Here is a 22,330-nt window from a genome sequence, read left to right as displayed (position 1 = left end):
TCCCTGTTCTGTGCTGACTTCCTGTGGCTGTACTCCTGCTGTGCTCATTATGAGCGTACAAATCCGAATTGAGTTTCGGGCACAAAATACGAAATAACGGCTAATGCGAAACGGAACTAAACAAAATGAATTTATTGACAGTGCACATGTCTGGTATATGTATACACACCACATATATAACGATATATATATATCATCTTGTTATGTAGATATATCTGCACAGGAACAAATTATTTCGTATATTTACTGGTTCCTGGAAGGAGGAGGGGAGGAGAAGTTTGCATAGATAAGGGGCGGTAACTTCCTCTGACACTCCCGTTGCTATTGAAACCTGATCTGAAACCATTACACTGCTTGTACAGCACTGAGCATGTGCAAGGCTGAAATCCAGGAAGTCATACAGTCTGGCTTCATGATGCCCACACTTAAGATGGCCCCAGTCAATTTCTGTTTTATAAAGTGTCTAAATGCTGTAACAACCTAACAAAACGGACCTTAGTTTACAGACTAACTGTAGTAGAATACATTGAGCTTGTGTATTACAGGGGTTTTCATATTTAAAACGTTTTTATTTTTAAAATTGTGGCCGGAACTCCGCTTTAAGAGGGGTACACACTATGAGAAAATTAGAAGAAAAATTCAGTACGGGGCGCGATCCTTCGATCATCGTAGTGTACACAACTTTCAATTCAGACATTCCAAATTAAAATTTCTGAAGGGACAAACTACCAGATTTTTTTTTGTACGTCAACAGAATGAACGAGGGGAGAGACTCAGAACAGAGGGCTTACAGAGGCACAGTAACCATGGCTCAGCAACCATGATTACCATGTTCAGTCCAGACTGGGGGACACAGAAACAGGCAGGATCAAACAGCTACAGTGCCTTGAGAAGGTATTCATACCCCTTGACATTTTCCACGTTTTGATATGTTACAACCAAACACGCAAAAGTATTTTATGCAATAGACCAACACAAAGTGGCCCATAATTGTGAACTGAAAGAAAAGCCGTGGAATAACTTGGCTTGGGATAACAGAGGAGCAAATTACGCTGGCTCTAAAAAAAAATGGTACCGGGGTGATGTGTGCAGCTGCAATGCTTCAAGCCGAAGGTTGCATATTTGCATTACGTCGGTGTGAAGGGGTTAATCAGATAAGCAGCCATGAGAACCATGGTAATTATAGAGGAGCTGCAGAGATCCGCAGCTCAGGTGGGAGAATCGGTCCACAAGACAACTATTATCTGTGCAAATCAGGCCTTTATGAAAGAGTGGCAAGAAGAAAGCCATTGTTGAAAGGAGGCAAAAGGAAGTCCCGGTGAGGGAGACAGCAAACATGTGAAAGGTGTTCTGGTCAGATGAGACCAAAATTGAACTTTTTGGCCTAAAAGTAAAACGCTATGCGTGGTGAAAAACCAACACTACACATCACCCTGAACAAACCATCCCCACCATGAAACATGGTGGTGGCAGCATCATGTTGTGAGGATGATTTTTTTTTTTTTCAGCAGGGACAGGGAAGCTGGTCAGACATGATGGGAAGATGGATGTAGCCAAATACAGGGCAATCTTAGAAGACTTGAGGCTGGGGCAGAGGTTTACCTTACAGCAGTAGAATTACCCGAAACATACAGCCAGAGCTTCTATGGAATGGTTTAGCTCAAAGCATATTCATGTGTTAGAATGGCCCAGTCAAAGTCAAGACCTAAACCCAATTGAGAATCTGTGGCAAGACTTGAAAATTGCTGTTCACAGATGCTCTCCATCCAATCTGACAGATTGACAGCCAATGACAGCTGATCACATGATGGTAAACAGAAGATGGGTAGCCAGTATTTTTTTTCCCTTACACAATCAGCGTAAGAAAAAAAAAAAAAAAAGAAGCCGATCCCTGACTTCTGTCAGAGGGACATCAGTTCCTCACACAGAGCCGCGACTGTCTCATCTGTGCCCACCATTGTCAGCTATCAATGGCCATTAGTGCCAACCATCAGTGCAGCCTCATCAGCGCACATCAATGAGGGAGAAAAATGACCCGTTTTCAAAATTGTATAACAAATACATTTGCAGCATTTTTGGGAGTTTTTTTTAATTTTTTTTGCAAAAAATAAAAACGCAGCAGTGATTAAATACCACCAAAAGAAAGCGCCATTTGTGGGGAGAAATAAAATTATAAAATATTTAATCTGGGTACAGTATTGCATGACTGCGCAATTGTCATTCAAATTGTGACAGCGCTGAAAGCTGAAAATGTATCTGGGCAGGAAGGGTGTTTAAGTGCCCAGTAAGCAAGTGGTTAAGTACTGTACAGCTGCTCCAGATTCCGTAAGTTCCGTAGGTTCTCCCTTTATGCCCTCTAAACCTCTGCAATGTTCTTTATACAATTGGTTTGATTTGGCCACTCTACAACAGAATTTGCTCCAGCTGTTAGAGAATGTGGTGAAGTTTCACTTTGCAAAGAAAACTTGAACGTGTGGAAGGGGGGGATCTGCTTACATATGATTGGATGTTAGAAGTCATCAGTGCTTCACCCCATTCGATAAGCCATTGGGATTATTCCCATACAAATTGAACAGTCAATTTGCTTTTAGTAAATCAACCCAAAAAGAACCATGTAAAATGCACATAGGTGAACTCTTCATCTAGTTATGTAGCCAACGGCAACTAGTTGCACCCCCACAGTGGGAGGTTCTACAAAAAAAAAAAAAAAAAGGAGAAGAATAGTTACACAAATCAGGATTTTTTTTTTTTCCTTTTAAGATCATTTAAAAGCACATGTAGGCTTTTCCACTTCAGTAATGCAGACTTTTTTTCTTTGTATGTCAGTGACAATAAATGCATTCTAATAGCTGGTGGTACCGCTACAAGATTTGAAGAAACCCACAGGGTTGAATACTTATGCAAAACACAAAACCCTATCAAATATTTTCAATTTTCTCTCTGTTGTGTAAGCATTCCAACTCACCCATATTGCAAGGGTTCCAACTCAAACAAGGAAAGCTTCCTCAGTAGTACAGCTTATTTCCATGATGTCTGCAGTGTGACAGCAGGATCTGTACAATCTCACCCTACGCAGATATCAATTTTGAGCCTCCAACGATGCAATACTTATATTTTCCATCCTGTGTAGCCTGAACACCACTAAAGGAATCCATAGTGATTTAGTAATTTGGCATTCAGTGGTGTATAAGGCCTGATTCACACCTTTGCAGGTTTGTTTTTGTTCCATTTCTGCAGCGCTTTTTGCGATGCATTTGTAGGCTTTTTCTTTTGGTGGGGAGGCGTTTTTTGTTGTGGGGTACAGTAAATGTAAAACGCATAAAAAACACATTACATGCGTTTCTGCAATGTGTCCAATGCACCATGTTATATTTAAAAAAAAGTCCCTGACCCTTTCCAAAAACGCAGCAGGTGAAAACGCATAGATGTGAACGTGTCCGATGTTAAATGGACTGTAGTGAGTTTCTGCAAAACATGCTAAAATAACGCATAGGTGTGAACCAGGCCTTAAGTCTCTTCTCTGTGGGTTTCTTTACATCAGACATCATAGCCATTTTGAATTGTATCACAATCACGGCTAAAGAATTCAGCGAGGTTTGACAAGGGAGCTATGCGCATGCTCCGAAACCAATTACTGCGCCCCCCCCACAGAAATGCAGCGGTCATCTTGCTGGTGCATCTCTTAAAAGTAGGGAAAACTCCTTTAGCCCTGGTTCACATTGAAGCGATTTGACATGTCAAATCGGCAGCTTTTGCCAGAAATGGCACGTACCGATTCCCAAAAGTAGTTCCTGTTCTACTTTTGGCGACTTCAGGGGGCGATTTCTATACACCTCTTTGCAGGAACACGCACAGATATCTGAAAAATCGCCCCCTGAAGTCGGACTGCATTGCCGGGTTGAAATCGCACGATTTCTAACCCGCTCCAATGTGAACCTAGGCTTAAAGGGGTTGTAAAAGGTACAATTTTTTTTCCCCCCTAAATAGCTTCCTTTACCTTAATGCAGTCCTCCTTCACTTACCTCATCCTTCCATTTTGCTTTTAAAATGTCCTTATTTCTTCTGAGAAATCCTCACTTCCTGTTCTTCTGTCTAACTCCACACAGTAATGCAAGGCTTTCTCCCAGGTGTGGAGTGTCGTGCTCGCCCCCTCCTTTGGCCTACAGGAGAGTCAGGACACCCACTAACACACAGCTCCTTTCTCTATCTGCAATGTAGAGAGCGCCCTGACTCTCCTGTAGTCCAAGGGAGGGGGCGAGCACGACACTCCACACCAGGGAGAAAGCCTTGCATTACTATGTGGAGTTACAGACAGAAGAACAGGAAGTGAGGATTTCTCAGAAGAAATAAGGACATTTAAAAGAAAAATGGAAGGATGAGGTAAGTGAAGGAGGACTGCACTAAGGTAAAGGAAGCTATTTGGGAAAAAATAAATTGTACCTTTACAACCCCTTTAAGGTTCCGTTTAAGATTTCCAACACAACTTCGATTCAATTTTACATTCTCTGGACTAACGTAGTGCAGACAATTTTATGTATTTATTTTTAAGTTGCACTAATCTGAACAGGCGCCATTGCAACGGGTTGTGACTTGTCATGTCCAAATTTGCATGACAAATCGCACAAGTGTGAATGGGCCCTAAAAGTAATATATATATATATACACACACATATACATACATATACATACATATACACACACATATATATATATATATATATATATATATATATATATATATATATATATATGTATCTATATATAAAACTCAACGTGTGTGTGTGTGTGTATGTATGTATTTATGTTCCAGCATCACGTCCAAACGGCTAAAGATATTAACATATAACTTGGCACACATGTTACTTATATGTCAGCAACAAACATAGGATAGGTGGTTTAACCCTTACCCACCCCCATTTGCCATGGTCAGGGTTTTCCTTTAAAGTCCCATTCAACTCTATGGGAAATACATGCTACTTCATAACTTCCAAACAGCTGTACATATTTCGATAACACTTGGTCACATGTTACTTATATGTCCACTTAAACTATAGGATAGTTAATTTATCCCTTAACTACCCCCATTTGTGAGGGTCGGGGTTTTTGTTTAAAGTCCCATGCAATGGGAAATGTATGTTCCCACATAACTTCTGTACGCCTGGAGATATTTCAATAATACCTGCTACACATATTACTTATATGCCAAATAAAAATATATGACAGTTAAATTAACCCTTACCTACACCCTTATATAAAAGATGGGTATATTTATATTACTATGATTTTCCTCCCCAAAAGGTTAAGATAGGAAGACCCGGGCAACGCCGGGTATTCAGCTAGTGTATGTATGTGTATATATATATATATATATATATATATATATATATATATATATACATATATACATATATACACACACACACACACACACACACACACCATAATGAAAATAAAAAACAAAAAACCAATAGAGGCAACCCAGTTGTTTAATGGTGGAGTAGCAAGCATAGCAGATGACACTTCCAAGTTTTTGGAAAGAACATTACCCTTATGTACTCCAACATTTACAGTAATACTGATATGTCTCAGTAATGGGTCTGCTAAGGTGATGAGGCCTATTATACACAAAATCCTTTGCGTAAAACATGAAAGGAAAATAACAAAGTGCTGAAGAGACATTACAAGGCATATTGTGGGAGCAGAGGTTTGCTTGTTAAGAAATGAAAGCATTTAACTCCATCAACACAGGAGTTAAAAAAAAAAAAAAAGGATTAAGCGGATCACCTGCTGTCCCATAAAAGTAAAAAACAAAAAAACAAAAAAAGCATACACAACATAAAAAAAAATATTGATGAAGACGAGTTTGGTGCTTTTCTTCTTTTGCTGGCAAGCAGTAGTGGACAGTTCATGAAGCAAAAAAATGTATGTAAACAAGACAAAAAGTCCACAGCGATTTCATCTCTGATGAAGACCGAACAATGTTTGCCTTTGTCATGAAGGGCTGGTCGTCCTGGCAGTGAATGGGTCAGTGTTATAAATACAGCATACACAGAATACTGTCAATAGGTGGGACTGATGGGGTTTTCGCATAGGAGAAGGTCAGAACGACTCACAAAGCAATTTTCGTGTTCCGGAAGCTTGTTTTGTCCCTGCAATGAGAAGACAGTCAATGAATGGTAAGCCACCCAGGTAGAGTAAGAAAATCACAAAGAGAAAACGCAAAGCTGGCGGACCATGGAAATATCAGAACTTTAAGAAAATTAAACCACTCTCATTGCATCCATCAGTAGTTGTCATGGATAGCAGACACAACAGTCTTATACTCTTGTTATAAGCATTGCCACAGACACACAAAAATGCCATCCTGACACAGATTTAGAGGGAAAAATCTTGGGAAGGATTTAAAAACAAGGCCCTACCGCTGGGTGCAAGAAAAGTGGGAGAATACACTCAGCGGCCGCCGTTTACCAGGCCCTGCGCAACCAAAGATAAAACCGAAAGTAAAAATCTGTTTTCTAAGAACAGTCTGCTGTCTTTATATACAATGCATGAACACATGTAAATGTGAGGGCTGGACTGAGCTGCTCATTTTTGCTGGACCCCAATGCTTCACTCAAAATATTCCAACAAGAAATCCATTTTCAGACTGATGAAAGGTTTTCATTGAATACATGACTTTTTCAAAGAAGGTTTCTTCAGTTTGAAAAAAAAAAAAAAAAAAAGTAACAGTAGCTTGACAAATTTGCTTTGAACCTAGGAGCCAGCTAAAAAAAAAAAAAAAAAAATTCATCTTTATCATGTCCCTGAAGGCGAACGTATCCATTAAACCTTTTCACAGCCAAAGCCATTTTTCCACGTTTAACTACTTAAAGACAGCCCACCGCACAAATACTGCGGTAGGACTATAGAGGACAATAGATACTGTGGGCACATATTCACTGCACAGATCAGGAGCCAATCAGCGGGTCCAGCAGATCCACCCGTGATCACTCCATAGAGGCAGAACAGGGATTCCCGTTCTGACAGTACACAGATCTTCTGTTCCTTGTAAGCAGGAACACGGATCTCCAATCTTCCGGTCAGTCCTTCCCCTACACAGTTAGAAAACACTCCCAGGGAACACACTTAACCCTTTAAATCGCTGCTGCTGTTAACCCTTTCCCTGCCAGTGTCATTTATACAGTAACAGTGCATTTTGTGGCACTGATCACTATATTGTGTCAGATTTGTCTGCCACAAATAACAAAAAAAAGTGTCTACAATCAAAATACACTTATTGGGATTTTTTTCACCAAAAATATATAGAATGCATATTGGCCCAAGTTAGATTTTTAGCCATCTGTTTTTATTTTCCAATAGTTTTTATTGAAAGAAAAATGAGCATTACAACAACACAGAAGCATCGCCACAAAAGTGTTAACAAACGCCTAAGGTCTCCATCCCAATACATAACACCATATATTATTCGGCATCATCATCGTAACAAAAAGCATAATAAAATACTCCAGGGTAAAACACTAAGTGTGGTTCTCCCCAATTAATCGATGACCAAACCTTAGTAGGCCCAAGACCTGCCGGTCAAGAGACCTGGATCTGGAAACCCCAAATCCATTCTGTTGCCTCTATTACTATTCAAACGGGAGGACCCGCTTTGTAAGGCTTCTGTTGGAAAGATGGAGGTGTAAAAAATAAACATAAATAAGCAGTATCGTATATGGAAAAGAAAAGAAGAAAAGGAAAAGAAGAAAAAGAAAAAAGAAAGGAAAAGAAAAGATAAAGGGGGGAGGGAACAGATAGGAGAGCAACCGACCAGCCCCTAGAAATCAATCAAATGGATCCATGACCGTAGCTCACACCTCCAGCGATCTTAGATCGCTAGCCAGGTAAGCCAGCCACGGGTCCCAAACCTTATGGAAAAACTCCAGCTTGTCCTGAATCAGTGCCGTCAATCTCTCATTTAGCATTAACCATGACAGTTTCCGTTTAAGCTGTTCGAGCGGCAAGGAGGCGACGCGCCAATTTCTGGCTATCGTGATCTTAGCTGATATAAAGATAAACTTAAGCAATCGCCTTTGGGCTTTAGATGCCTCCACCACCCTGTCGCCCAAAAGAGCCTGCTTTGCAGATTTAGTCATGTTCAACTGGGTCAATGAGTAGATAAAATTATATACCCTAATCCAAAATCTTCTGACCTTTGGACAAGACCACCAGATGTGATAGGCAGTTCCCACCTGGCCACATCCCCGGAAGCAGTTGGGGGTGGCCCCATGAACAAAGGTAGCGAGTCTGGCCGGCACCATATACCATCTAAGCAGCACTTTATAATTGGCTTCTATAATGGACGTGTTTATAAGTGACTTAGAAGCAGTCTCTGCCAGCTCACACCACTTATTTAGATCAAAGGTTTCCTGCAGGTCCTCCTCCCACCGGAGCATGTAATTCAGCTTAGTGGAAGACGACATCAGCATCGCATATAACTCAGAGATATGTCCCCGTAAACTGTCATAGCGAACGCAAAGATACTCCATGGGGGTATGAACCTCCAAGTCTCCCTGGCGGGCCAACATTTGTATAAAGTGACATATCTGAACATATCTGTAACATTCTATCAATGGCATTTGATACTTCTCCCGCAAAACCTGCTCAGAGAGAACCTTCCCTTTGTCGCAAAGGTCCGCTATGCGCAGTAGTCCCTTATTCGTCCACCATTGGAAAGCAACTGGGTCGAGACCTGGGGTGAAAGCACGATTTCTCAACAGGGGGGCCAATGGGGAATGAGGCGATTTAAAAGCCTGTGTTCTAGAGACTCTATCCCAAATATCCAAGGAAAATGATAAAGATGGGCATAAAATGGTGGGTCTGTCTTTAGGCGGAAGCCACAATATATGGGAAATAGGAGACGGGCGACAAGCGTAGGATTCCATGATCATCCAGATCGCCTGTGACCGCTTTGAATGGAACCTGGAGAGTTGGGCTAACTGAGCCGCATAGAAATATTTCTGCAGGTTAGGTAGGCCCAATCCTCCCTTTCGTTTCAAGGTATACATAGTGCGTTTGTTCACCCTAGGCCTCTTGTCTCCCCAGATGAATTCAAGGATTTTTCTTTGTAACAACTCCAAGTCACTGCGCACCAAGGCTATCGGTAATGTACGAAATAAGTACAGTATCCTTGGCAAGATGTTCATCTTTATAGAGTGGAGTCTGCCAAACCATGATGGAGGGTGGATTCGCCACTTCGCCAGATCCTCGATCATTTTTAGCCATCTGTTTTAATGTGCATTATAGCAGAAAGTAAATTTTTTTTTTTTTAAAGTGGTGGTTCACCCAAAAAAAAAATTCTAAGATTATATCCAGCATACCAACGACATGTAAAGTATGCTGGTATTTTTTTTATTTTGTCCGTACAAAAAAATACCAGCATACTTTACATGTCGTTCGTATGCTGGATGCAATCTTAGAAAAAAAAATTTGGGGTGAACCCCCGCTTTAAAATTGTCTGTTTTTTTGTTTATAGTGCAAAAAATAAAAACCGCAGAGGTGATCAAATACCACCAAAAGAAAGCTCTATTTGTGGTAAAAAACAAAACAAAACATACATTTTATTTAGGCACAGTGTGGCATGGCCGCGCAATTGTCAAAGTAACAGTGCCTTATTGCAAAAAATGGCCTGGTCATTGGGGGGCGGATGGGTTTAAAACCTTCCAGGGCTGAAGTGGTTAAAAAAATAAATAAATAATAATTTTAGGACTGAAGAAAACACCCAAACATGGGGAGAATAAAATAGCCGTCCAATTTATGTCAGACGATATTACCGCAAAAGGTCTAGTAAACACAAATTTTCAGAAAAAAAAAAAAAAAAAAAAAAAAAAAAAAAAACACAACACACACCACAGTCAAATTTAATTTTAGGGGGCACAAAACCCAAATTACTCAACTTTCTGGTAAAATATAAAAGCTGAGGTTGCACCAAGTAAATAAATACCCAACATGTCAAACCTTAAACATGTCAGTACCTTATATTTTCCATAACGAAATTTACAAGCCCCCCTGTGCACCACTGAATGCAATGCATATAGCACTGCATTACATTCTTTCCTGGCCTTGATGGCTGGGGAAACTGTCAAGGGGACTCAGAAGGACAACACTTTTTGGGTCAACACCACTTCTGCTCCCCTCCCTCCCCTGCTCCTCTACCCAGTGGCACATGTTATGCCGGTTCCAGGCCTGCATATGGGCAAGCGGAGCTCAGCATACAGAGCGAAGGGGGGGGGGGTGACGGGTTGTGTGCAGCATGGGCAGCCCAGGCACTGGGTCGCAATGGCGATCTGGCACCTGGGGGTTTGTCAAGCCCTGCAACAGAGGTAAATGGGGAATAAAAAAATAAAAAAAACTGTGCGCGACTTCTTAACACCTGAACTATAGAACAATTAGCTCCTATGATACAATAGAAACGCTAATGGGGAACTGGACTGCAAGCTGGATACTCTACCACTGCACAGAAAAGGACAAAGGTGCCAGAAGAATATCCTGCTCTTTTATTTAAAGGGGCTCATCTTTAAATCTGTTTGAAAATGTGGATTGAAAAAAGGAGAATATAGTTGCCAATATACACCGACATACTATAAAACCCTTTTTTAGGCATGCTAAATTATTTTTTTATTTTTTTTTTAAGACTAGTAGACATTATGGGCCAGTTCACACCACATAAATGTCTTCCAGATCTGTTGCGGATGCGTTTCAAACACTTTGAGCGCTTTACTGCTTTCCAGTACAGTAATAAAGCAGCATATTGTACTTTTTTTCCCTGGAACTGAAAAAGCACAGGAACACTGCGCTGGAGTAAAAAAGCACTACACTGCATGTGATGTGGCCCTTAATGTGGGTGATCACTCAAAAATAAACGTTTTTTTTGTGGGACCCATGCAGAAATTTAAAATGGGATTTTTTTTTTCTATGCATCTGTAAAATCAATTTGTTGGAGTATATCACAGTACACAGAGCATGCTACAATAATTACTCTCTAGGTTATGCGCCACCTATAGGTGAATGGACACTGGCAGACAAAAAGCAGACAGGAAGTCCTCTCCTATATAACCCCCCCCCCCCTCCCATGCAGGAAGTCCCTCAGTTTTGTAACAAGCGATGAACTCCCACTAAGAGGGGAGGGACCTCTGTGTCCCATGATGTACTCCAAGAAATAGATTTTACAGGTAATCAAGTAAAAATCTAATTCTCTTCATCATACATCACGGGACACAGAGAGCAGGATGTCCCAAAGTAAAAACGCACTTGAGAGTGAGGCATAGACAAAAAAATAAAATAAACATTAAAACACAAACGCTCATCAATTCTAACAAACTTACTCTGCCACCTGCAACATGTTGTGGCCAAAGCAGTATACGCTGTAGCTCCCACAACCACTTGGTAAAACGTTGGACATATGCACCGATAACTGCCTTACAGATCCAAGCTGCCAACTCCTGATGGCAGGTAGCCCAAGAGGCTCCCACATGCCTAGTGGAAAGTGCCTTATCTAAAAAACCCAGGGTTCTTCAAACTATGGTTCTCCAGTTGTTCAGGAACTACAATTCCCATCATGCCTAGTCATGTCTGTGAATGTCAGAGTTTTACAATGCCTTATGGGATGTGTAGTTCCACAACAGCTGGAGGGCCGTAGTTTAAAGGATCCTTGGTCCAACCCCTCAAGCCTTAAGCTTGAGTAATAAACTGACAGATCCCGCAAGAAAGATGCTGCATGCGTTCTCTTCTGGCAGCCAAACAAGGAATCCGACAGCCTGATTGCTGCCAACGACCTTAAAAAATAGGACCTGACAGAAAGAACACCATCCAAAATGTGAAGATCTTTTTCTCCTGGTGATTGGACTAGGGGAAAAAAATTAAAAATCACACGGAAGGCAAAAGGGCCAGGATCAAAATGAAAACTTGAAACCATCTTTTGGCAAAACAGATGGGTGAGGGTATAACACCACTTGTCATGGTGAACGACCAAAGATGGCTTCCTACAAAAAGAGCCGCCACTTCCAACACCCTTCTTGCCGAAATAATCGCAACCACCTTCGTGTCAATAGAACTCATGGAATCTCACAAATCAGTTCAAAAAGGTGGTTTCTGTAAAAGACCCAGAAGCAAAACCCAAAGAATACAGGGGGAACTTAATAGGTGGAACCAACCGGATCCCCCCCCCCCCCAAAAAAAAAACGGATCAACGAGTGAGAAACAATCAGTCTTCTGAAAGGAAAACAGAGCCGCCATCTGACCTCTAATGACACTCAAGGCCAAATTCATTTGCACACCGGAACGACAAAAATGCGACCAAACATACTTTCAGGAATGCCAATTCCTGGTGTCACAATAGGACACAACTCCCAAGTCTTGTAATAAAACCTTCTGGATGCAGGTTGTCTCGCCGCAGTGAAGTAGAGATAACCGGACCAGTGCCTCCTCGAACCTTCAGCACCTGGGCCCTACTAGGCAAGCTGTCAATCCCAGCAACTGGGAAGCAGAGTACAATATTGTGCCCAATGGGTGTTCACCACCAAGTTCACAATGTCAGCGAACCATATCCTCCTGGACTAGGCCAGTGCACCAAACTTACTGGTTATATCTCCTTCTGGATCCTGTTGTTGAACCCAGACACCAAGCAATCCATGTCCGGTGTAATCCAACGCAGTCAGATTGCAGTGAACACCTCAGAAAGAAGCGACCCTTCCCTCTGATGTGTGCCTATGGAAAGGCACTAAACACCATTTCCAGCAAGCTCAAATTGAAGGGAACCTTCACCTATCTTAGCTTGCAGGACCTGATTTATAAGAGACAGGCGTTTTACTGCAGCTGTGGCCAGCCTCCTGGGCTGTGCGTTTTACCTCTGCATCTAGATGCCTGTGGATGCCAAAAAGACTGCTTGGATGATAAAGGTACCAGATGGTGAAGCTGGTTTTCAATAAACCAGACACCTGCCTGTCTTAAGTGACAAAAAGGGAACTCTTTCCCCAACACTTTCTTAGATATATTTGTCCAATATGCATTAAAGTGGATGTAAACCTGATTCATGAAATTTGAGCTGGGCACATATCTGCAGTGTTCCGTTATCCCTCTTCAAAAGAGCCAAGTCCCATAGCTCTCTCCTGAACCTTTCCCCTGTTATCAGCCCGAAAACTCCTGGACAAATTCTCAGAAACATCAGATAAAAGCAGCCTGACTTTTCTGTCAGAGGAGGTTGCTATAAATAGATTAGAAAGGAGCTGGCCCTGTTACAAAACATCTCAGTCTCTGCCTATGATGAGACGGGGTGTGTGTGTGGGCCTTTCCTCCAAATCAGCAATTTTAGCCATCTTGGCTGTATGCCCAGATATCACACTCTGTATTTAACAGGATGAGAAAATTTCCCAACAGGGTCTAAACGTTCTAAACCGTATATAAATGTGAAGACAGCAGATATGGATGTAAAACTTATGCAGGGAGATTTGGTTCATCCCTGTGTATCTGAGGCTTTTCACTTCACTGGGTGTATGGAGGGTTTACAACCACTTTAGGAGGCGTTCGCCATTAAAAGGAAAAACAAACACCAACCAGCTCAGCAGACTAGCTTTTGAACCACAAAACCCTGCATCTGTGATATGACCACATAGGCAAATGCTAAATATGCTGGCTAGAGCAGTGAGCCACATAGCCTTAGGTCATTTTGTGAATTCCTCCACTTGCACCGGTTTTTTCCTTTTTTTTTTTTTTTCTTTCAGGTTTTGACAAATGCCCATGGCTGTCACAGCAAGTTGCATAGCAGAGTCAAAGGAATATTAAAAAAAAAAAAAAAGCTTTCAGAATAGATCCCAGCCTTCTATCGACGGTCCTAAAAATCTAGACAAGTTAAATGTTGACCAAGCCAGGAGATTACTGCATCCACTGTGAGCACACTGCCCTCCTTTACAAATGTCTCCACCATAGAACATCTGTGCCAAGGTTTCTGCCAGAGGCAACCTAAAGTAAGAGCAGACAAGAACTGTATTAGCAACTTCTTTGCCCAGAAGCAATCACTTGGGGCAATTCCAGAACGGTCAATGCTGCAGCCAAGTCATCGCTTGTTTGTGACATATGCAAAGGCTGACATGCCAAGAGTAGGTACAATGCCAGAGAAAAGCAGTTTTAGATGTGTCTGGTCCATTGGGAGATGAAAACACAGCAGATTAGTCCTCTTGGCTTCACGACGGGGACTTCTAGGCTCTGCCCCCACCCCCCCCCACTCCTCCTTACAGAAAGCCTTCCTTTTAAATGTTTCACAGGTAATATTGCAGGAATTTTGCTGCCAATACCCCATTACGCAGCTTTACAGGTATGCAATAACTATGCAGTTATGCAAGTATGCAGTACTCAGCCAACAAACAAGCAAATGCAGCACAAAACAGTAATCCCCGCAGCAATAATGAACAAATTATGCAATGGCAATGTGGTAGAAATGTAGTACAATAAGCAGTTAATGCAGTGCCATTGTGGCTACCAGCATCCACGTGCCTGTGACCCATGTTCTTCCCAGCTGCCGAATCGGCCACATAAAGCAAGGCCATGTAACCAAAGGCTTCACAAAAAGAAGCTGCACATAGCTTTCCAAAACATAGCACACAAGGGCAATGAGTTGGACGAGGCATAATCCATAATGGGATCACATACTACATCCCTAGTTGCCAAGAAGGATGATTTTATTTTATTTTTTAAAAGCAAGCCTGCTACTAAAACTTACCAATCCTGCCAAAGGATCCAGTTTAAAAAAATAAAGATCCAATCTTTACCTATACTGGTGGGCTTAGTCATTTAAGGACCTTCAAAAGATCTCCGTTCCCATTTTCTGCTCTGGGGTCCACTGCCTTGGACTTGTATAGCACCCTGCCGGAAGCTTCCATGGTCAGTGCTGACTGCCCAGGGTTCCGTAATGCAGGGTCCAGCACCAAAAGGCAGCATTACAGGCAATCCCTGCCCAGTCTTCCATCTCTGCTACAGGGCTAACCTTCAAGACACTGGCGGAAAAAAATACTGGAGGGACTTCCTGTGTGGGATGACCGTCTGCCAGTGTCCATTCACCTATTATTTGGCACATAGCCTGCTCTGTGTCCCGTGATATAGGATAAAGAAAGAAGGCAAAAGTGCCCAGGTTTATTCTAATCACTGATTACTTTATTTTTATTTATTTTGTATGCACTGTGGAGGAGACTCCTGGAACTGAACTGGAGGTTATAAGCAAGACAAACAAACATTCCACTACGTATTACTCAGGGCAGTTCATTTCATTTGCTACAGTTGCCTGCTGATTTATCCACTAGGGGAATAATGTAGAGTGCATGCATGGTATTGCTGATCTAAATTACTTTAGTAATACTGCACCTCTACAAGAAAGCAACATACTACAAGTCTGGAAACCCCTTTCTCATGGATTTGCTTCTGCCACGCTGGAATTAATCTTTCCAGCAGGTCCAAATAGCAAAAATGTTTTGCTATTAAGGCCTCATGCACACGGGACATTTTTATAGCTGCTGTTTTTGGCAGCAGATGTTTTTTCTGCAGCCAGGGAATTCCCCAGCATGTTATTCTACGTGTCCATGCACACATAGGCTGTTATCAGCAGTTTTTGGCAGGGGCTTTTTCTGGCTGGAAAAAAAAAAAACAATTTTTTTGTGCATTTTCAGTTTTTCAGAAACACACTACAGTCCACTTAACATGGTTTCCTTGAAATGGCCAGGGACTTTTCAGTTTTTTGGTTCCATAGACTTTAATGGATCAAAAATGTGTATTGAAAAATGCAAAACGCACCCGGACTATACAACCTGCATAGGTGTGAAGAACCATGTCGAAAGAGGAGTTTTTCAGCTGTAAAAACGCTCTCTACCTCTGATAAAAGCTGAACACTAAAAAACGTGGCTATTCAGCATTTTTAGAAAGTTTTTCAGTTAAGCTTTATGGGAGTATAGCTTGAAACAACAAAAGAAAAAAAAAAAAAAAAACACTACAGCTAAAAAAAAAAAAAAAAAAAAAAATTAAAAAATCTCTACAGCCAACGTTACTGCTTTTTTTTTTATAACATCCAGTGAGAGAGCTTGTGCTGCGATTTGAAAAGTCCTGCATGCTGCATCTTTGGTATGCTTTTTAAAAGCGCTCCAGAGATGCACCTTCCATTGAAGACAATTGGTAACACAAAAAAAATGCACCAAAGATGCACTTGGGGTGCGTTTTTGCTGGTTAAGGAGCAGTAGGTATCCTTAAACAATGAATAGCAGATTGTTAAAGCGGAGGTTCACCCTAAAAAAAAATGTTTTACGTACCATCCTATCCAGCATACTTGCGTCAGCTATAGTATGTCTTATTTTTTCGCCGCTGTATTTACCGTTTAATCGCTCAGTTTCGTTTCAGACTCCGGCGGGGAAATAGGCGTTCCTATGAAGAGGGGAACATGATTGACATCCGGCTATGGCGCTTCACGCGTTCCGAAAATAGCCGAAATAGGACTCGGATATATACGGCGCCTGCGCAGTCAGCTCCTAGTCAGTGCGCAGGCGCCGTGAAGAGCCGAGACCTACTCCGGCTATTTTCGGAACGCGTGACGGGCCATAGCCGGACGTCAATCATGTTCCCCTCTTCATAGGAACGCCTACTCCCCACGGGAGTCTGAAACTAAACTGAAGGATTAAACGGTAAATACAGCGCAAAAAAAAACACACATACTATAACTGACGCAAGTATGCTGGATGGGATGGTACATAGATGTTTTTTAGGGTGAACCTCCGCTTTAAGGAGCTGGCACATGCTGGCTTTCTTAATCAGCGGGGAATGCAAACAGTGTCCCTACACAGCCTCCTGTCCTATTGGAGTTCACAAGTAGATCGATCCGGCATTCCCCTGCCTCTTTCCCCTAGATCCAGCCACTCCGCCCCTCAGATTCTTGGAACCGATACATCGCTGCTGTACCACCCACTGTCTCCACCTTCTTCAGTGGTAGCATCGCTCCTGAGCTGGAGCATGCTGACCACAGGGGAGGCATCATCACTGGTCGAGGATGCCGTTGTGTTCCAGCGCCTTAACAATCACCTGCTGATGTCCTTAACAACCATTGAATAGTTGGCCAAGGAGCCAGCCCGATGGCATCCTTAGCAACCAGCTAGTCACGACTATGTACTGCAAGTAACGCATTTAGAACGCAATACGCGCTTTAAAAAAGTGAGTTTTAAAATCACTGTAATGTAAAAATACATGTGCTGCTGTGTGTTTTGATGTGAACAGCCACTGAGTGTTTAGACGTCTAAGGGGTAATGAAAGAGCAAACATGTCATCAGGAGGACTATGGCTGTTTGCTAAACAGGGATGCAGTTAAAAGGATGATTACTGAACAATTACAGGAGTGTTTAATATGTTACAAACTATACTCTTTGTATTGCAGCCGTGTACAGACATGGGAGATCAGGTATTGTTTGTTTTTTCTTTAATTCAAATGATTTTTACTTCAAGTATGACATGATTCACAAACAAAAAAACATGTATTTTTATTATTAAAATCATATCTAATGTGTTTTTTACTGTAAATCCGATTTAAAAAGGACATCCTCCAATCCACATTAAAAACAAACAGATTTGTATCTAGAAATTGAAGGGTAAAAAAAGGACAGCTTGTGCAAGAATAAAAAAATCCTACCCAACTTCAATTTATTTCCACACTTTTAAATGTCTAACTAAAAAATTAACAGAGAATGTTATTTTCTTTAGGACAGATGAAGTGGGTTAACACATACTTGATACTGTCTGTGTGTGTTTTATATTCCATGACTGTGTTAGGAGGCAGATTCAGAACTCTTCTTAAGGTGTCTCGGATCCGTGCAGTTGTTGCTTGGTCGCTAGCCGTTTTATTCCAAATAGAAATGATATCTTCCTAAAATATAGATAAAAAGGTTTTAGATTACAGTAAAAACTATAAAATGCCCAGGTTTTTATTCAAACATCCAAATGAATAGCACAACTTCTACAGATTTAATGGAGCAGTCATCAAATAAAAAACTATTCTCCAAAACATTACCAGGCGTACACCTGTTAAGAGATAATATAAGCATAAGCTGCCATTTGCTCACCTACTTATAAATAAAATGTACCTTGCCCAAGTGCCCCTGACTTTAAAGCGGTTGTATAAACAAAGTTTACACTTTTACCTACAGGTAAGCCTATAAGGTTTACCTGTAGGCAAAATTAATATCTCCTAAGCCTGTATGGTTTAGGAGATATTCCCTATGCATGCAGCCACTGACGTCAGTGGTGCATGTGCTCCGAATTCCCCCAGCTTAAGGTCCGGCAGCATTGCCGGACCTTGCCGGGAAGAAAACTCCAGCGCGGGAGCGCTGGAGCCGCGAACCCAGAAGACACGCCGAGGTCAAGATGTGGGCTCCCTCAGCGTGAACCGGGTTCTGATACAGAGTCTTCGTTCTGAGGTAAGTATTTCATAATGAGCTAGCTCATTATGCTTTTGCCTTGCAGGGTCCCCCCCCCCTTTTTTTGTTGTGCAGGTTTACTACCGCTTTAAGGTTTTCTGAGTGACTAGATCTAAACAAGAATACAGCTAAGAAAGTCAAAATTCCTGCCTACCCAGTCAAGGAAATCATAGTCATAGGATCTGCATGATAACCAGGCAAATAGCATTTTCAGATGGTTAAACCGTGGCAGCTTTCATATTTAGTTTTTTTTTTTAAGGCACAGTACGAGTATATTAAGGCTGCATTCACAACTGACCTTTTTCAGCTTGGAAAAAAAGGGATTTTTAATACAGCTTACCTGTAAAATCCTTTTCTTGGAGTACATCACGGGACACAGAGCGGCATATTCATTACTATATGGGTTATATGGAGTACCTTCAGGTGTTGACACTGGCAATCTCAAACAGGAAATGCCCCTCCCTATATAACCCCCTCCCATAGGAGGAGTACCTCAGTTTTGTAGCAAGCAGTATGCCTCCCAAAATGGTCCCCAAAAAGAGGGGTGGGAGCTCTGTGTCCCGTGATGTACTCCAAGAAAAGGATTTTACAGGTAAGCTGTATTAAAAATCCCTTTTTCTTTATCGTACATCACGGGACACAGAGCGGCATATTCATTACTATATGGGATGTCCCAAAGCAATGCTCACAATGAGGGGAGGGAGAACATCTCCAAGACAAAAGGATTTAATTTAGAGAAATACTCAAATCATAATAAATCCAACTTAGTTGAGAAAAATAATCTTAAATTTTAAATTTAACTCAAAAAAGAGGAGCCCCCGGAATCCGAGGGTCTCAAACTGCAGCCTGCAGCACTGCCTGCCCAAAGGCTGTATCAGACTTCCTTCTTACGTCCAACTGGTAGAATTTTGTAAACGTGTGGACAGAAGACCAGGTTGCCGCCTTGCAAACTTGAGCCATAGAGATCTGGTGGTGTGCTGCCCAGGAGGCGCCCATGGCCCTAGTAGAATGAGCCTTTAATGATACTGGAGGAGGCAACCCTTTCAAGCCGTAGGCCTGAGTGATTAATTGCTTAATCCACCTAGAAATGGTGGACTTTGCAGCTGCCTGCCCCTTCTTGGGCCCATCCGGTAATATGAACAGCACATCTGTTTTCCGGATCTTCTTTGTAGCTTTAAGATAGGCCTTCATGGCCCTGACGATATCCAAGGTATGCAGCAACCCTTCCTTTCTGGAAGTAGGTTTAGGGAAGAAGGATGGTAATACCAAATCCTGGTTCAAATGAAAACTGGATACAACCTTCGGTAGGAAGGAAGGATGAGGGCGGAGAACGACCCTGTCCTTATGAAAAATAAGATATGGTTCCTTACAGGATAAGGCCGCCAGTTCCGATACTCTTCTTGCGGAAACTATGGCGACCAAAAATACTAACTTTCTTGTCAGTAAAACCAAAGGAATTTCAGCCAACGGCTCAAACGGTTGTTTCTGTAAACTTGACAGAACAAGGTTTAAATCCCACGGGCAAAGCGGGGATTTAACTGGAGGTTTAATACGTAAGACCCCTTGAAGGAAGGTCTTAACCAGCGAGTGGGTGGCCAGCGGCCGCTGAAACCACACTGACAGAGCAGAAATCTGTCCTTTGATTGTGCTTAATGCCAATCCTTTATCCACTCCTAGCTGGAGAAAACGTAATACTCTATCGATGGTAAATTTGCGAGAAAGCCATCGCTTGGACTCACACCAGCCTACATAGGCCTTCCAGACCCTGTAATAAATCACCCTAGAGACCGGGTTCCTGGCTCTGATTAGGGTAGAGATTACTTTCTGAGACAGACCTCTACCCCTGAGAATCAGGGATTCAGCTTCCAGGCCGTCAAATTTAGATGCCGTAAGGCAGGGTGGAGGATCGGACCTTGCGATAGCAGGTCTGGCCGTAGAGGAAGAGTCCAAGGGTCTCCCACTACCATCCTTAAGATTAGTGAGTACCATGCCCTTCTGGGCCATGCTGGAGCTACCAGGATGACTGGTATGTGCTCCACCCTGATCCTGCGCAGCAGGCGGGGTAGTAACTGGAGCGGGGGAAACGCATAAAGAAGTTTGAACCGATGCCAAGGGCAAACCAACGCATCGGTTCCGCAGGCCATCGGATCCCTTGAGCGGGACATGAACCTGTCTAGCTTCTTGTTGAGTCTCGATGCCATGATATCCACGTCCGGCACTCCCCATCTTTGGCAGAGTGCTTGAAAGATTTGTGGATGCAGAGACCATTCCCCCGGCAAAAGAGTCTGGCGGCTTAAGAAGTCCGCCTGAAAGTTGTCCACTCCTGGAATGAATATTGCCGATATGCAGGGCACATGAGCCTCTGCCCATAGGAGAATCAAGCTCACCTCTCTCTGAGCGGCTTGACTCCTGGTTCCCCCTTGGTGATTTATGTATGCCACGGCCGTGGCATTGTCTGATTGAATTCTCACCGGGAACCCCTGCAATTTTGACGTCCAAGCCCTGAGGGCTAGTCGAGCAGCTCTGAGCTCCAAGATGTTGATGGGCAACTGCTTCTCTGGCGTTGCCCAAGTACCTTGGCGAGTGCAACCATCCAAAATTGCTCCCCAGCCCGTCAGGCTGGCGTCTGTGGTCACTATCTTCCAAGCCACTGGGCTGAAAGACTTCCCCTTCAGTAGATTCTGAGGGTCTAACCACCAACACAGACTTTGTCGGACTCTTGATGAGAGCGGCAACGGGATATCCAAGGCCTGTGGCCTTCTGCTCCATGCTGACAGGATGGCTGCCTGCAGGATGCGAGTGTGGCTCTGGGCGTATGGTACCGCCTCGAATGTGGCCACCATCTTGCCTAGTAACCTCATACATAGGCGAATAGTCGGTTCCTTCTTGCTTAGAACCAGTAGGATTAATTCCTTGATGGCTTTGACCTTCCTCAGAGGTAGAAACACTCTTTGTTGTTCTGTGTCTAATCTCATGCCGAGATATTCCAACTGCCTTGTGGGCAGGAAAGCTGACTTTTCTCGATTTAGGACCCAGCCGAACTTCTCGAGGTATTGGACCGTGAGGGCCACTGCTCGCTCCAAGCCGGGAGACGAGTGATCTATGACTAGGAGGTCGTCCAGGTATGCTAGGATCGTGACCCCTTGGATCCTTAGTTTGGCTAGGATTGGAGCTAGGACCTTCGTGAACACCCGGGGGGCCGTAGCCAACCCGAAGGGAAGCGCCACGAATTGGAAGTGACGCGAAGCCACCATGAAGCGTAGATATTTTTGATGTGGCTGATAAATTGGAAGATGAAGGTAGGCATCCTTTATGTCTATGGACGCCATGAAGTCGTCCTTTTGGAGTGTGGTAGCTGCTGACCGCACGGATTCCATCCGAAATGAGCGGATCTTTAGGTATGTATTTACCATCTTTAGGTCCAAAATTGGCCTGACATCTCCATTGGACTTCGGGATGATGAATAGGTTGGAGTAGAAACCTAGCCCCTGTTCCAGGACTGGTACCTCTACTATTACTTCCTGGGAAAGTAGATGATTTAATGCCGACATTAATGCGGCTCCTTTCTCCGGATCGTTTGGAATCCTCGACTCCTGGAAATGAGGAGGAAACCTTAGGAAATCTAATTTGTAGCCCGTGGCCACGGAAGACCGTACCCACTCGTCGGGACCGCTGGCTTCCCAAACCTCTGAAAAGAGTCGCAGCCTTCCCCCCACCTTCGTGGGTGGGGGCGCCCCTTCATAAGGGCTTGGGGGCTGGTTTTGCTGGTTTGCGAACCCACTGCTTTCTGCCTCTAGCAGCCTGTCCTTGTGATTTGCTGTTGAAGCCGAAGTTTGCTTTCGCAGGAGGCCGTCGAT

At 42.9% G+C, this 22,330-nt stretch overlaps 1 protein-coding gene across 2 annotated transcripts in view; it reads right to left on the bottom strand.

Moving 5' to 3' along the window:
* Positions 1-5,468: 5,468 nt before the first annotated feature.
* EIF4E2 (eukaryotic translation initiation factor 4E family member 2) overlaps positions 5,469-22,330 on the bottom strand; it is a 46,596-nt gene continuing 29,734 nt past the window's right edge. The window contains exons 6-7 of one of the 2 annotated variants that reach the window (XM_040349678.1): positions 17,787-17,923; positions 5,469-6,149 (exon numbers count right to left, since the gene is read on the bottom strand). In XM_040349678.1, coding sequence (XP_040205612.1) covers positions 6,110-6,149; positions 17,787-17,923 — 177 coding nt within the window. In that variant the 3' untranslated portion in view covers positions 5,469-6,109. Of the gene's footprint in view, positions 6,150-17,515; positions 17,924-22,330 lie in introns of those variants that run through there. The other variant, XM_040349677.1, reaches the window with a different exon arrangement.

The sequence above is a fragment of the Rana temporaria genome, chromosome 4 (genome assembly GCF_905171775.1).
Source record: "Rana temporaria chromosome 4, aRanTem1.1, whole genome shotgun sequence".
NCBI lineage: Eukaryota > Metazoa > Chordata > Amphibia > Anura > Ranidae > Rana > Rana temporaria.
The sequence above is the reverse complement of the archived record's forward strand: the minus strand, read 5'-3'. Positions and strand labels throughout refer to the sequence as shown.